This window comes from Phragmites australis, chromosome 23 (assembly GCF_958298935.1).
Source record: "Phragmites australis chromosome 23, lpPhrAust1.1, whole genome shotgun sequence".
Lineage (NCBI taxonomy): Eukaryota > Viridiplantae > Streptophyta > Magnoliopsida > Poales > Poaceae > Phragmites > Phragmites australis.
The window spans coordinates 1348513-1364156 of NC_084943.1; the positions used below are offsets into that span (position 1 = coordinate 1348513).

At 38.9% G+C, this 15644-nt stretch overlaps 2 protein-coding genes across 3 annotated transcripts; both read left to right on the top strand.

Moving 5' to 3' along the window:
• The first annotated feature begins 4215 nt into the window (after window positions 1–4215).
• LOC133906279 (uncharacterized) lies at window positions 4216–8585 on the top strand. 2 transcript variants are annotated; one of them, XM_062348141.1, is made up of 6 exons: window positions 4216–5106; window positions 5598–5650; window positions 5750–5814; window positions 5895–5973; window positions 7225–7518; window positions 8074–8585. In XM_062348141.1, the coding sequence occupies exons 1-6, from the start codon at window positions 4694–4696 to the stop codon at window positions 8229–8231; spliced, it is 1062 nt and encodes a 353-aa protein (XP_062204125.1). In that variant the 5' UTR covers window positions 4216–4693; the 3' UTR covers window positions 8232–8585. The 2 variants fall into 2 exon arrangements, with proteins under 2 accessions (XP_062204125.1, XP_062204126.1); XM_062348142.1 differs by having other exon boundaries at window positions 4222–5106; window positions 8077–8585.
• Window positions 8586–9489: 904 nt separating this feature from the next.
• Window positions 9490–15082, top strand: LOC133906404 (splicing factor U2AF-associated protein 2-like). Its single transcript, XM_062348294.1, has 13 exons — window positions 9490–9814; window positions 10110–10238; window positions 10320–10537; window positions 11529–11738; window positions 11828–11920; window positions 12073–12111; window positions 12964–13053; window positions 13135–13237; window positions 13325–13405; window positions 13709–13785; window positions 13966–14046; window positions 14369–14460; window positions 14714–15082. The coding sequence occupies exons 1-13, from the start codon at window positions 9718–9720 to the stop codon at window positions 14838–14840; spliced, it is 1437 nt and encodes a 478-aa protein (XP_062204278.1). The 5' UTR covers window positions 9490–9717; the 3' UTR covers window positions 14841–15082.
• Window positions 15083–15644: the final 562 nt, after the last annotated feature.

Sequence of the window (15644 nt, forward strand, 5' to 3'; positions counted from 1 at the left end):
CGGCGGGTACTTTTCAGTTGGGTATCCACTAGAACCGGATCGGGCTCCGAGCGATATGTATCCACTAGAAGCTTCTCAGTGCAAATACCGCTGAAGCTTCATGTTGCAAATGGGAGGCATGGGTGGAAAATAGATAGCAGTTATTTGAATTATCTGATATTTGTATTTGTTAAAATACGAATATGGATATTTATATTTGTATTTGGTTTTGAAATGGATGCTAAAATAGATGTATTCGAATTCGTTTTCGAGATTCGGATTTGAATATGAATATTCGAATTGCTTTGAATTCGGATATGGAAATGAATAATATTCGTATCGGTCAACTAGGGAATCAAATTGCGCTAAAGTTTTAGAGATTTTAGAGATGAACAAAAGTTATATATTCTGGCTCAATCAAATTTGATCAAAATTTAGACAAAATTGATCAAATTTTAGGCAACTTTGATCAAAAAATTAAATTTCCGACATGAATTTGAACGAAATTTATAAAACTTTGGTAATTTCAGTAATTTCAAATGCAAATAAATTTTTTACACACCAAAGTAAAATTCTTGTCATTAAAGGTGTAGGATATTGGTATACAACCCGATCGAGTAGATATCCAAATGCGGATCCAGATTCAAACAATCTAATTCGTATTTGCATTTGTGGATATTTGAATTTATATTTGCATTTGTATTTGTATTAATATGTGGATAGCAATGTAAAAAATGGAATATTCCATCCGTATCCAGTGTCATTGGACCCATTTAGATAATGAGATCCGATTTGCAAAGGTGTATTTATTATTAAATCATACTCGAATGAAAACGAGTGCATTGACAATTAGAAAAATAGCTGGTTTTTCTTCACATTTTCCAGTAGAGATGGATATCTTATTGGATTTTTAGCTGAACTGAATGAGATAATGATTAAATTTGCACATGCGCAACGTGGCGAAGATGATGGCAAAACGTGCCATTGGATGGAAAAGAGTTTTGCAACAACATTGTCCTAAACTTGATGATTTACACTTAGATTATCTATAAAATTTTGCACTTTCTTGATATGTTCTAAACTCTTTCACTTTGTATAAGCTGGTCTTCTTTTACCATTGATGTCATGTACGAGATAAGGGGAGCTTAAAAAGTACCAACCCAAATAAAATTTATTGAATTTTAAAGGGCTGAAATACGAATTTTATGAGCATCAAGACGAGAATGGTATGTCTCTTCTCTCCGAGTCTCAATTGAGTCATAAATCACCATTGTTCTACAGATATTCGACAACATATACTATCAACGACGCCTTATGATCCCTCTTGTTCAATGATATCCTTGCTATGACATGCTCCTATACATCATCTCTTTTTTTTAGAACTTGTCAAAATTATTAGCTTAGGTCATATCGCCTTGCCAAGGTTGATGGTGTCCATCTACCTTTGCTACATGTTGCGTCTCCAACGACGACTAACGACTGTGTACTCGTTTTCTCAAGTTGTTAAACGCTAGCACAATTAAGATGTTGTATACGCTTGTGATACCTTTATAAAGTCAAACCTTCCACTTTGCTAGTCTATGCAGAACTCCAATTTTTTCCATTCACTATGCTAATTTCTACAGAAATACCTGTTTTCGATACTAAGGTGATTAATACTTTTGAAATTATCTATGACATGGCATGCATTCCTTCTGGAAAGACCAGGATATGAATTTTTTTTTCTCTCTCCATTATGTTGAACTCGTAGATGAGCACATGATATTTGTACAATTACGCAAAATCAAAATTTTGTACGAATTTAAAATAAACTGAAGTGGCTCAGTAAAAAAAGTATGTTTGAGGAAATTTTTGGTAAAATATTTTTGAGGAACTATTTTGCAGTTTACTTAGCAACAATGTTACTGAATATGGATATGTATATAGGTGTCAGAATCCCATTCGGATTCAGATGTTAGATTCGGCAAAGAAAAATTGCACACGTGAAATACATCTCGGAATTCGACTCGGATTCGGGGTATCCGATTCAGTAAAAAAAAATAGACACGGGTGTTGAGACTCGGAGTCATATGTCAGATTCGGCAAATAAAATTTGCACACGCGAAATACAACTCGAATTCAGGGTGTCCGATTCGGCAAAAAAAAAAACTGGACATGAGTGTCTAGACTCGAATTTGGATGTCAGATTCGGCAAAAAAAATTGCACACGTAAAATACAACTCAAAATTCGACTCAAATTTAGGGTGTCTGATTCAATAAAAAAAAAATTGGACATGAAGAAGAAGGAAGAAGAAATCCTCGCAGTTACCCTTAAACCCTAAAAGCCCTTTTCATGGCTCATACTCCGCCCTAGTTACCCTTAAATCCTAAAATCCCTTTTCATGGCTCATGCTCCACCTCTCCCACCCCGCATTTCTACAATGGCGATGGATCTGAACAAGCTGCTCAACGCTACAATGGCCGTGGAGAAGGACGAGGCGGTGCTACGACGGTTACGTGATGCCGACCCGACGCTCTACTTATCCCCATCCACAGACCTCACCGTCGCCGCCTGCACGGCCTCACGACATATCTACTCCTCATTGGCGCCGCTCTCCTCCGCGCAGCCGCCGCCGCTCCCTAGCCTCCTCGTGGGCCCTGCCTTCGACGCCGAGCAGATTTTGTCCCAGATTGAGCTGCTCGCCTGCCCAATCCTCCCCCACCTACGTCGCCAGCTCCACCGCCTTGAGCAGCAACCCTCGTCGCAACCAACTCCTAAGAAGACGTTTGCAGAAGCCAAAGAAGAGCAATCCAGACAGATAAAACTAACCAAACACTCTCCCTTTTAATAAATATAACTCTGCTTAGTCTAATTTCCCCCAGTCTAGTTATACGATGTAACTCTACGAAACATCATTCGAAAAATCAAACACACCCTAAATATATAATGAACAACTGCGAAATAGTTGGATCACTAGGGCAGAAAAACATGAACATTTCAAGTCGGTAATCGTGAAATGAAGTCACACAATGGCAGTTTTCTTACGAAATCTTGTGGTTGAGAACATTAATTCGTTGGTTACCTCCAGGGTTCACAAAGTCGTTGAAAGCTGATCGAAAATCATAAAAATCAGTCAATTCGGTCTGCATAGAATTCTGAATTCGATCGGTTTTTGAATTTGAATTCAAATAAACAAAAAATCACAAAAAATCTAAAAATACTAGAGACAATTATAAGACCTTATGTGATATTTTAAAAAAATAGTGTCATTTGCATCATATTTTATTGAGAGGAAGTTTAGAAAAAAAAGAAAACACGTGCTTTAAAGCGTGCAACTTATTTATTAACTCACATTAAAGAAAATATTAACATGCAAATACATATTTTCTATGTGTAGAGTGTACTTAAGAGGATCAATAAAATTAGTTTCATTTCATTTAGAGTTTTATCAATTTCTTCATAATTTTTACAAAGTTCACAAGCATAAAGTGAACATATTAAAAAAAGTACTTTAGTTAACTTTTTAATGTCTACCATTATTTTTCCTACACAAATAATTGTTTAATTAAACTAATAAAAGTGGTTTTACTAATTTTTGGGATGTGATGGATTAGTTATGAATTAATATATTTGTAACACATTAAAATAACTATTTCATAATTTCATGTATTTTTAGAAGATATATGATCATGTAAGAAGACTAAAAAAATTGGTTTCATGATTTTTGGATTAGCAAATAATTAACTATGCATTTAACTAGGTTTCGCAAATAAATTTTCTCACAGAAAATATACAATTTTTTCATGAGTATAAATACTTTTATAATGTAGATAATATTACAAGAAAACTAACAAAATTTGTTTCATTTGATTTAAAGCTGTGATGAATTAGTTATCGATTTTACAAGATTGAGCTATTTTAATGGGTTTTCTTAGACTTTATTGAAATTCGATAAAACAACAGTTTTTGATGGAATTCGAGTGATTTTTGATCACAAACAAAATGGAAGAAATACGGTTGAATACCGAAAAATAGAGCAATTAATCGGTGAAGTCGTCTAGTTACTAAATGCCCAATTCATTCGGTATTTACCATGATCAAATCAGTTTGACTAAATGAATTCGACCGAATTTAATCAAATTTTCTGAATATCACGAATACCGGAATTCTCTGACTTTCTTATTTCGGGGTTCAAACGGATTTTTGAACCTTGTTACCTCCAGACTAATCATATGATCGTCGCGAGCTGCGCCGTAACAAATTGCAGCTTGGAAATCCTGCCCCACTGCATCGTGCATCGATGCTTCGCCTCGTCGGCGAGCGCATCTTTCTCGGCGACGCCATGGCCACCCTCACCGCCGCCTCAGCCTCGAACGCCGCCGATTCCAGCTTCTTCATCTGCTTCGGCATCTCCGCCTCCGTCTTCTTCATCTGCTACTGCCGGGGCCTCGCCGAGGAAGTCCGCCGCGTGGGCGCAGATAAGAATCGCGAGCTCCATGAGGGGGTTTCTACAAATCGCGAATAAAAATCGGGATCCACATGAGGGGTGTTTCAGCAAAAAGGGGGTTTTCTGCAAATATTTGGATCGCGATTAATGATCCCTATCCAAATTAGGGGTCCTTTTGCAAAATATGAGGGTTTTTTCTTTTGAGAAAAGCTAGCACTTCTTTCGTGCCTTCCTCCATCCGTCGGACTTCCCGATCTCTTCTCCCAAGTCCCGCCGCCGCCGCCGCCATGCCGCACCTTGTCCGCGAGCGCCTCTTTTTCGGCGACATTAACGACGCCATCGATGCCCTTACCACCGCCGCCTCCACCAACTTCACCCACGTCCTCTCCGTCGTCAGCTCCGCCTCCATCTCCTTCATCACCGACTGCCGCCCTGGCCTCGCCATCCCTACCGAGGAGGTCCACCGTGTGGTATCCGGCGAGGAGGGTGCGCCGGCTGTCTCCGCGGTGCCCCCCGGGCGGCTGATGCGGGTGGTGGAGCGCACCGGGGACGGGCTTCGGATCACGCGGATGGCCGTGCCGCTGCGGGACACGGAGGAGGAGGACCTGCTCGACCACCTCGAGCCGTGCCTTGACTTCATCGACGAGGGTAGGGAGGTGGGGAGTGTCCTTGTCCATTGCTTTGCCGGGGTTTCCAGGAGGTAGGTACTCTTCTGGCGTCTGAAGCATCCGTCATGTTTAGCCATGGAATTTGGTTTGGCCTGAACAAACTGTATTGCTTTTTGGAAGCATTCAAAAGTTATATGTTACATAGCAGAACGAGGAGGGGGAATACATTTTTTAGGCGAAATGCATTATAAATTTGAAGTTAAAGATACGATTTTTGACTTAACCAATTAGACGCCTGTCAGATTTCACTGATTTCTTACTAATTAGTAATTTCAGGTAACTTCCCTTCTTACTAATTGTTAAAGATAAGAATCTAACTGTTACAGATGCAATTTTGACTTAACCAATTGGCCGCACAAGGAAACTGAATGTTTGTGACACTAACCACTTAGAGTAGGCTGCTGGTTGACAATTGCAAATTAGAATTAACTTACCCATATAGGATTTCTATTTAGTAATTGATTAGCACACACAATTTTACTTGTCATGCATGTGTTCAGAATTTCTTTACAACTTGTTGCAGTGCTTCCATCATTGTTGCTTATCTTATGAGATCAGAGCGGAAATCTCTTGAAGGTCTGAATCTCTTTTCGTCAGAAGAGTGCATGTAAATTTTCCATTTACTCTACTTGAATATTGCTCACGTGGCATGTCTTGCTTATTATTTTCTTCCAGAAGCATTAGAATCTTTGAAGGAAATTTCTGAGTTGGCGTGCCCGAATGATGGTTTTCTTGATCAGGTGAGATTCGATTTTGTTCTGTTTGCAGCATATAACTCCCAGAGTGTTTGTTGCTTAGTTGAATATCCTGTACCCTGCAGTTGAAATTCTTTGAAGAAATGGGCTTCAAAGTTGACACTTCAAGTCCTTTGTACAAGCAATTCCGCTTAAAATTATTAGGTTAGTCTTGATCCATCTTGGCCAACTTGGTGGTTACTAGTTGTCCTGACATAAAGTTGAGTCAATAGGCCTTCTCCATTTTCTCTTTGTTGGGTCTCTCTTTGACTACTATCACTGAGAACAGTGCCAGTTAGTTGGCCATGCAGGCTCCGGCATAGTTTATATAGGCCAATAGGCCAGATGCACGCTTTGATGCTTTCAAAAGGAATCTAGCTGACACTGCAAATCATGAAATATCTTACTTCCTCGTGAAATTCATAGGTGGCTAATTGGTTGTTTAATGTACAATCAGTTTTTTTTATATTTCCACAAGGAAAGGATATTTTTCTGTACCGTATAAGTTGATTAAGGAGAATAGATCACTGATTCATGGTCTAGAGTGTTCAAACGTTTTTTCCTTGATAATGCCTTGTGACTAACATATTCCCTCGAGCGCTTTTGTATCCATTTGAAGTGATGTATGGTTAGTATCGCAGCTGCACCTGAAATAAGTTTAAATGTGTGTCACCATTTTTATTTTTTTCACAAATTAGTCAAATTATCAATTGGGCAGTTTTGATCTTGTAGAAGTTTGGTGTATTCAACAATAGTACAATACTATTGTTTCATCTGATAGAATTGATCATTAGTAATCCCTTTCAATTCGAAGCAGGGGTTCCCTTTCTGCATTTTTTATCATGTGAATTTTGACCGCATTAGGTCCTTTAGGTTTATGTTTGCTTCAGTCTCACAAACATTGCCATTCCTTCACATCTACTATGCGAATGTTTACCATATTTAAACAGCTATTCTCTATTTAATTCAAGTAAATTCTTAATTTCAGTTTATTTGAACAAACATGCATGCAGTAACCTAGCCTTTTCCTCGGGAAACTATCTTGTTCTCCCGTGAGGACATCCTCCCCTTAATGGTTACCGCACTTGTACTCTTCCAAAAATCACGAAAAATTGGGTACATGCACATCTTGTTGAAGTATGCATGCCTGCAAATTTTGGTACAGAAATGTGTATGCATGTGTACTGTACGGAAAAGACAAAAATTCAGTCCATATTTGGAAAGAAAAATTTGTCCTTTTGGTATAGTACATGTACATATATATTTTTATACTAAATTTTGCAGACGTACATACTTCAATAAGATGTACACATACACATTTTTTTCGCTATTTTTGTAAGTGTAGAAGTGTGCAAACCGGAAAGGGAAGGATGCCCTCGTGGGAGGACGAGATTCGATTAATGTATGCTCTTGCAGGTCAATCGTACAAATTTGGGGAGAAAATAGGCAGCTATATGTTTAAAGATGACCCTGGCCTTTATCCACAATCTGGCTCTTGTCAAGATCCTTCAAAGGAGGAACAACATAAAACAGCTTACCGCTGCAGGAAATGCAGGAGAATTATTGCTGTGCAGGACAATGTTGTAAGTCATGTTCCTGGTGAGGGTGAATCTTGCTTTGACTGGAACCGAAGGAAGAGTGATCGTCCATACAACAAAGAACAAGATTGCTCGTCTTTATTTGTCGAGCCTCTGAAGTGGATGACTGCAGGTAGGCTGATGTTATAATCTTCTTCTTGGAGAGTGACTTCAGATGGGTCATGACCTATTTGCATCTGCAAGTACACAAAGAAAAATTCATACAAGTTATGCGCATATGGTCGGTTTATGCTTGGGTTATGTTGCGCATGTTTCATTAGGGATTTGGAACTAACAGACACTGCAATGGTCCATATTTCAGCTGGTAGCCATTTTAAGATTTTATGAATATTGTATTAGGTGCCTGCATTAGTAAATAAAAGTATCATAAATCGTTAAGAGTTACATAGATGTCATATGCTGCCCCACTGAATCCCTTGTGATTCTTGGTGTGTTAAATACTTGTGTGTTAAATGATTAGGTGAGCTTAGAACTGATACCTTCATATATACTTGTGTGTTAAATGATTAGGTGAGCTTAGAACTGATACCTTCATATATACTTGACGTTTACAGCAAATGTACACCTGCTTACATTATTTGGGTTTAGTAGAGCAAATGTTGTAGGTCCTGCCTTTTTATTTTCACTATCCCTACATAGTTTCACTTGCGCCTTTGTTCATATCTAGCAGTAGAAGATGGTGCTTTGGAGGGGAAGCTATCATGCATCCATTGCGGAGCACGTTTGGGATACTTCAACTGGTCAGGAATACAGTGCAACTGTGGCAGCTGGGTTACCCCTGCGTTCCAAATCGTGAAGAGCAAGGTTGATATCAGCACCATCTAGATCGTAAGGAGACCAGCCAAGTCCAGGGCTACCATTGGGGAAGTATTGAGGGATGTGACAAAGCTAGCGCCTCGTAGTTTAAGATTTCGTGTACAATGTGTACGCAACATATACAGTGAAGCAATAACATATTTGTATATGTTGCCATTGCTGATCAGAAGCTGTGCACAGCAACGATTGTACAAAACCACGCATTTTCTGATGTATACAAATTGCTGTGAGATCAGTCGTCTATAGGGCTGAAAACAGATCGAATATATGTCGGGCATAGTCTAAGCGTATTTGCGTTGTTTCAGCAAATGCGAATATAAATGCAGTTTGAGCGCTATGATATGACTCTATTTGTTTTTGCAATGGATTGTCACAATTTAGATTATGTGCAGAAACTTTTTCTCACTACCTTATGAATTATAAGATTTTGTAATACAGCTGGAATTTTGCTTTTGTTTTTAGCCTGAATCTATAATCGGAATCAAACAGGGCTTAAATACGGACATGAACATTGTCTACAGAAGTTGACCGGACAGAGACATTTTTAACCATTTCGTCCTTGTACTTAATGCACATAATCATTCTAATTTATTTCACCTAATACGTTAAATTAAAAACCTGTCCAACTGGTAAGGCATACTGAAAAAGTGCACGTATAGATTTATATTCTTTTTTTTTTGGTTGGAAAACACACATGGATTTATCGAATTTGAATGCCATAGAGTAATTCCAATAAAAAATACTTTCAGAAGCAAAAAATCTCAGTATTTATACTAGCTAAGTATCTATACGTTATAACGATAATACAAATATTTAACACAATAACATCAAACACAAACTCAAGGTATAAAGATATGATGTGCCATACGAGTGCTGCAAAACGAATATGTCAGGACCGATACTGTAGTTTGATTTTATATGAAATTAAAAAAGAAAATAAGGAGATTATCTACTAATTTCCCTCCTAATTTCATTATTTATTTTTATTAGTAAGATGTGTTTTATATCTGCAGCCGGTAACGAGATAAATGGGCTAGAGGACAAGGGTGAATACAAAAGTATGCATGAGAAGAAAGCATGAGAAGAGATGATATGAAAATCAACTTATATTTTATACTATAGAAATATAGATTTTTCTAAGCGGATTTGAAAAAGAAAACAAACCGGTAAAAAAAAGAAAAAATAAAAACAAATAGGAGTGGGATGGCAAGGAATGAACCCCTGCCGCAATACCGTTGGATCGCGGGCCTGCGGGCTATCTCAGTCGTCCAGATTCTTCTCTTTGACTCCATTCGCCAGTCTTCTCCGTTCTTCCGCTTGCGGCCCCTCTCCCTCCTCCCGCCGCGGCCGCGGTGTGCGCGCCTCTCCGGCCAGCCGCCTCTGCCTTCCTAGTTCCTACCCCGCCGGCGGCACTCTATTCCGTGAACTAGCGTCCCCTGCCTGCCCTCAATACCCACCCGCTTCCGCTCCCCCATCTCTGCTGGCTTGGAGGTCCATGGATACCAGCGCCGCGGCCGCCGGCGAGGTGGGCTGGTACGTGCTCGGACCGAACCAGGAGAGCGTGGGCCCCTACGCGCTCGCGGAGCTGAGAGGTGACCCTTCCCCCCTCCCTCCTAACAATTTAGCGCATTGCAGTTTGAGTTTTCTCGGTGAGGTGAGGTCGGATTTAGGGTTTCGTCCATGAGGCGGAGTTGGTTGTCTGTTGCGTGATCGCTTGCGTTGCTGAATTTAGCTTCTTTCTTATTTAGATTCTTGTTTTCTGAGTATTAGTGTGTAGATAATCTCGCGGAGAATGTTTCGTTTCCACGCTTTTGAACTTGAAGAATTTTGCTCCCTATTTCCCAAAAACGAATATTGAAAATAAAAGAAAAATTGCTCCCTTCGCAGAACATTTCGCAAACGGGTACCTCAACGAGGGCACAATGCTCTGGGCACAAGGGAGGACGGAATGGATTCCACTCTCATCGATCCCAGAGTTACACTCTGGAGTCGCAACAAAGGATCAACCTCAACAAGGTTAATGTTTTCGCCTTGTACTGCACCATTAAAGAAAATTCTGTAAGGTTCTACTATCTCATTCTTTTGATTTGTGTGCAGCTGCCCCAGATGTTGAAGATGATTTTGAGAAGTTTCAGAAGGAGGTTATAGAAGCCGAGACAGAGGTGGAGGCCTTGAAAGGCAGTGCTGAAGATGGTGATGTAACCCAAGAGCTTGATGAACGGCCAGCAACCCCACCAGATGGCGAGGAAGAATTTACGGATGATGATGGCACCATTTACAAATGGGACCGTACTCTGAGGGCATGGGTTCCTCAAGTAAGTACTGTTAATCTATCTTTGCCATTGCTAGGTTTAGATATGCTGCCTACTTGTATCAGGTAGTACTTTCTTTACTTATCACTATTGAGGTGCAAGACATTCTCCTTAGTTTAGAGCTTGAGATGTTATGTACTTTCTTATGAAAAATCATGAATCATCATTAGATGAAAACTCGTGTTAGTATATGTCATTCGGTCAATTTATATGTACTTCTAGTTACGTAGTAACAAAGGACCGACCAATGGAAAGTACCAACCATTCTTTAATAGACTCAGAAATTCTTGTGAGACTATTGTTTTTTGAAGGATTGTACTAGTTTGGGAATTAATGCTTGGAACATCTTTAGTCTTCTCACTCAAATAGGGTTCAAGAGAGATTTAGTTGAACTGAGCCCTATGTTTGTCTTTACTGTTTAATTAATCATTCTTTATATTTTTCTTTAGCTACCTGTGCTGGTGCAAGATTTCAAGCTATGTTTCTGAAACAACAGGCCTGATAACCTTCAGGACTGAAGCCAATTTTCTAGAAAAAAAATCTTACATTTCATATTAGCAACCTTAGAGAACGTGAGAAACTCATCTAATCATCTGAATCGACGTATCTTTACTTTAGAGCTTATTTTTTCATCAGTTTCTTTCCCCTCACCATAATCCTTCTTGCTGTGCCTAGTTTGCTCAAGACAGCTGTGTGCTAATTAGTTTTCATGTTGTGTATAAGTTTTATTTCAAGGAAAAAGCAACTATGTTTTGTTCCAGCAAATACCGGTATAAATCATGGTTTACTTGCTAGTCCACTACTCCACTTAGTATTCCTTACTTTCTCATACTGCTTTATGTTGGCAATAATTATATATACATTGCAATTATTTCATTATATATCCGTTCAGCTTTTATTCCTTTGAATACAAAAACTCCCCCTTCTTCATCTTGTTTAATATACCCACTTGTTATAATTTTCAATTATTCCAATTTTTCGTGTGCCTTTATAGAATGATGTATCTGGTAAAAAGGAAGGTTATGCTGTTGAAGAGATGACTTTTGCACTTGAGGAAGAAATATTTCAGGCACCAGATATCCCTGGTCCGCCCGCATTAGAAGAAATCAACACTCCGGCCAAAAACAAAAACAAAGAATCAGATAAAGCAGAAAAGAGAGGAGAAAAGAAGCGGAAATCTTCTGAGAAGCCAGCTGAAAAAAAGGTATAGTTTCCAAGTCATTCTGGGAGTTCTTGATAAGTGTGCACAGGTTACTTCTAGTCTTCTGCTAACCTGTTGGACTTCTGTGGTAGGAAGCTAACAAACCTCCAGACAGTTGGTTTGAACTCAAAGTCAACACACATGTCTATGTAACTGGTTTGCCTGATGATGTCACCGTGGAGGAGGTAATTTACTTGTATCAACTAATTCTGTAGCCACATTTCATTTATCTCTTGGGGAGATCATATTGTTGAATGACAATTTAACACTTTATTAATTAGTTGGTTATTCTAAAAATGCTTGGTTGTGAACTTCTGATGCTGGATTTCTTTTGCAGATTGTGGAGGTATTTTCCAAGTGTGGAATAATAAAGGAGGTATGCTTTTAATATGCAGTGTTTCAGAGACACAATTGTTGTGGCCTGTCTTATTCACTCTTGATCATGGTTTCATTTTTCTCACCTGTGAAAAGACTTGGTTTTGTCAGTACTTAGACTAATATATAGTTGCCATCTGAGAATGTAACTAATTGGCATACTGGCAAAAAAAAAAAAAAAACTTTGTAGTTTGACTTATCAGAATCTTTTTATCTTTCTTCATGGCAGGGCTGTTCATTTTTGCAATCTGTTCAACTCAGCAATTATATATTTCACTGTCAAATCGAGCACTTAGCAAATTTCAGCTGTCCAAACTTGCAGCATGCATTATGATAGATATTACTTCCTCCAGTCCGAAATAAGTGTCGTTTTTGACATCGACACGGTCCCCAAAATATAACTTCAACTACTACTTTTTGTTGTAATATATTGATAAAAACATAGCAAAAGTATACTATGAAAGTATTTTTTGAGACAAATCTACCCGTGTCATTTTCAAGTATCCAAACTCAATACATAAAAAGTAATTTGTAGCCAAAGTTTAAAACAGTTGGCTGCACGCAACCCAAGACGACACTTTTTTTGGACTGGAGGGATTAGATATTGGCACATCTGCCCATATGTTATCTTAGATGGATGTAATATTAATTTGTTGAGATGCTACTGGTGCCTTAATTAAGCTGAAAAACTATTACCATATTTATTTGACATTTAATTTATTTTGAGTAGCTATTGTTGTTTCTCTTATTCATAATATGTTTTGGAAACATATGGCTGTGATGTGGTATTTATATTTCTTCCCTGAACTTTAAAGCATTGGACACCTGTAAATGTTGATAATTGATAATACAGGACCCAGAGACTAAAAAACCTCGGGTGAAGATCTATACTGACAAGGAAACTGGCAGGAAAAAGGGTGATGCCTTGGTGACATTTCTCAAGGTATCTCCTTGTTAAACTGCTCAGATTATTTGGACTCACTATGCATTTCTTTTCATGTGCCTTTTCTTCTCGATGATCCAGGAGCCTTCTGTAGCTTTAGCAGTTCAATTGTTGGATGGGTCGTCATTCCGTCCTGGTGGTAAGACTCTGATGTCCGTAAGTCCGGCCAAATTTGAGCAGAAAGGTATTATTTCATGATTCTATCAATACCAAATATTCTATGTGCCATCAGCTACAAAAATTGTTACTGATGCTATCATATGTGTTTCAGGTGATGCTTTCATTGCAAAGAAAGCAGATAAGCAAAAGAAACGGAAGACCAAGAAGGTTGAAGACAAAATGCTTGGATGGGGTAATCTCAATCTTGGTTTTTTGGTAGTTATTTTAATTATAGTTGATTCAAATATATGATTTGTTTGTTGTAGTGTTAACTCATGGATAGATTTAGGTTGTACAAAATCTACCCATATTATTTTTACATGGCTGAATTAAATACTCTAAAGATAATGTGGGCCAAGTTAAAATGATTTGACAGTATTCATTGTAGGATGCACACGCTTTTCTTAACTGAGGGAGCATAGGAGAATAAACCCTAGTCTTCAGACAAAGTTTGATTTTAACTTCATTTGTTTTGTTAATAATTTCTTCTAATTAGGTGGGCATGATGATAAGAAGGTGATGATTCCTACTACAGTAATTTTACGGCACATGTTCACTCCTGCTGAGTTGAGAGTAAGTAGCTGATATATGCTTGATGCCTCCCTAAATATGTGCTCTTTTGATCTGAGACTGGGTTTACCTGTACTTGATTGCACATTAGGTCATTTCAGATTTGCTCTCCCGAGGTTCATGCTTCATAGCAACTTTCTTTTCATTTTTATTGCACTAACCAAGAATATCCTGACCTTGCAGGCTGATGAAGAACTTCTTCCTGAGCTTGAGGCAGATGTTAGAGAGGAATGCATCAAGTTTGGCCCAGTGGATAATGTGAAGGTAATGATTGATTCCACCTTGTCTGTAATCATAGGGTTTTCATAAAGCACTCTGAACACCTACGCCCAGATATGGAGCTTTTCCCACCAACCAAAAATTGAACTTGTCTGGAAAACAGATTCTACCAATTGCTTTCGAAAACAAACTTTTCATCATTTTATTATAATGATGAGATGCATACTTTATACAAAGAAATTCTCCAGAATCAAGCCAGATTGGCATGGATCAGCCATAAATCACCGAATTGTCCTATTGTATCCTTCTCTGTTTTCCACCAAACCGCTGTTGTTAAATTGACATATTTCTGGCTTTGTGCATGCAGATTTGTGAAAATCATCCACAGGGTGTCATATTGGTGAAATTCAAAGACCGGAAAGATGGTGCCAAATGCATAGAGAAGATGAATGGAAGATGGTAGGTTTCAAAACACGCATATTCCCCTTTGTTCCCCCTCACAAGCCTTCAGTATGTCAAATGCCTCACTAAGTACCCTGAAATGTAAGGAAAATTTTGTCATCTGAATGAAAATGCGAGTAATTATTGGAGTTGTGCATGTTTACTCATCTACCCAAAGAAGATTTAACTATAAAAGAATGTTGAGCAATTATCTTGTTCTCCTGGATTGATATGTACTAACAACAAAAGAGATTCATTGCTTACTTTGCAGGTTTGGTGGGCGGCAAATCCATGCGAGCGAAGATGATGGTTCAGTCAACCATACTCTGATCCGTGATTATGATGCAGAGGTGTCAAGGCTGGATCGATTTGGAGAAGAGTTAGAAGAGTCCACATGAGAGTTGATCAATCGATTATTAGGATTGCCATCAAGTATGATAGCATGAGGGTAGAAAGAAAGTTTTGTTTCTTACCCCTTTCATAGGTTGGGCCTTTTGTTTGCCTGATCAATCTCCGCAAAAAAAAAAAAGTTTGTGGGTACTGGCCATGGGCTGTACGCGTTCTGTAATTGTAAACCATAAAGATGAACTATTTTCGTTGCTTAACGTGTAACACTTGCTAGTAAGCAACTTGCGATGCTCGTGACCTCGCTATTGGGACCCTGCTGTTGTTTTACTGGGTTGTACCGGCACGTCGCTGACGATACAGCTTGTAAGATGGAGAAGAAACAGCCCCTACGTCATCTACTTGGCACTTTGGCAGCTGGTGGCCACTGATGATACAAACAGACGCTGACGATATACACTGTGAGAATAAAAATTCACTGACGAATGTCGTAGTGTTTGCTTGATTTCTGCAGGCATATACTCGTTTCTAGTGCTTGTATATTATATCTACAAAAGGGCCTTGTAAGCATTGCGCTTCTTGTGGTGTCAACGAAGACCATTGCGCTTCTTGTGGTGTCAACGAAGATGCAAGCATTGCATTTGCAGATTTGCCCTCTAGTCTGAAACTGGTTTGGTCGTCTGTTGGCTTCAGGTCTTCCAGAGTGATCAGTACCTTCAGGATCCCCTTAAACATACCATCTGTAGCGGAAGGAGATCTCAGACACGTGTGCCAACTCTCAGTGGATCCCACGTGTCAGTGATGAGTCACCCCTACGTCCCAGGAACCGCTTCCATCTCTAGCTATATGAGTGAACA

Bases quoted from the DNA above. Each gene is read 5' to 3' on its own strand.
- LOC133906404 (XM_062348294.1), top strand. From the start codon at position 9,718: ATGGATACCAGCGCCGCGGCCGCCGGCGAGGTGGGCTGGTACGTGCTC. The intron at 11,921-12,072 runs GTAATTTACTTG...TTTCTTTTGCAG, and splicing joins ATGATGTCACCGTGGAGGAG to ATTGTGGAGGTATTTTCCAA. The intron at 13,786-13,965 runs GTAAGTAGCTGA...CTGACCTTGCAG, and splicing joins TCACTCCTGCTGAGTTGAGA to GCTGATGAAGAACTTCTTCC.
- LOC133906279 (XM_062348141.1), top strand. From the start codon at position 4,694: ATGCCGCACCTTGTCCGCGAGCGCCTCTTTTTCGGCGACATTAACGAC. The intron at 5,651-5,749 runs GTCTGAATCTCT...ATTTTCTTCCAG, and splicing joins AGAGCGGAAATCTCTTGAAG to AAGCATTAGAATCTTTGAAG. The intron at 7,519-8,073 runs GTAGGCTGATGT...GTTCATATCTAG, and splicing joins TCTGAAGTGGATGACTGCAG to CAGTAGAAGATGGTGCTTTG.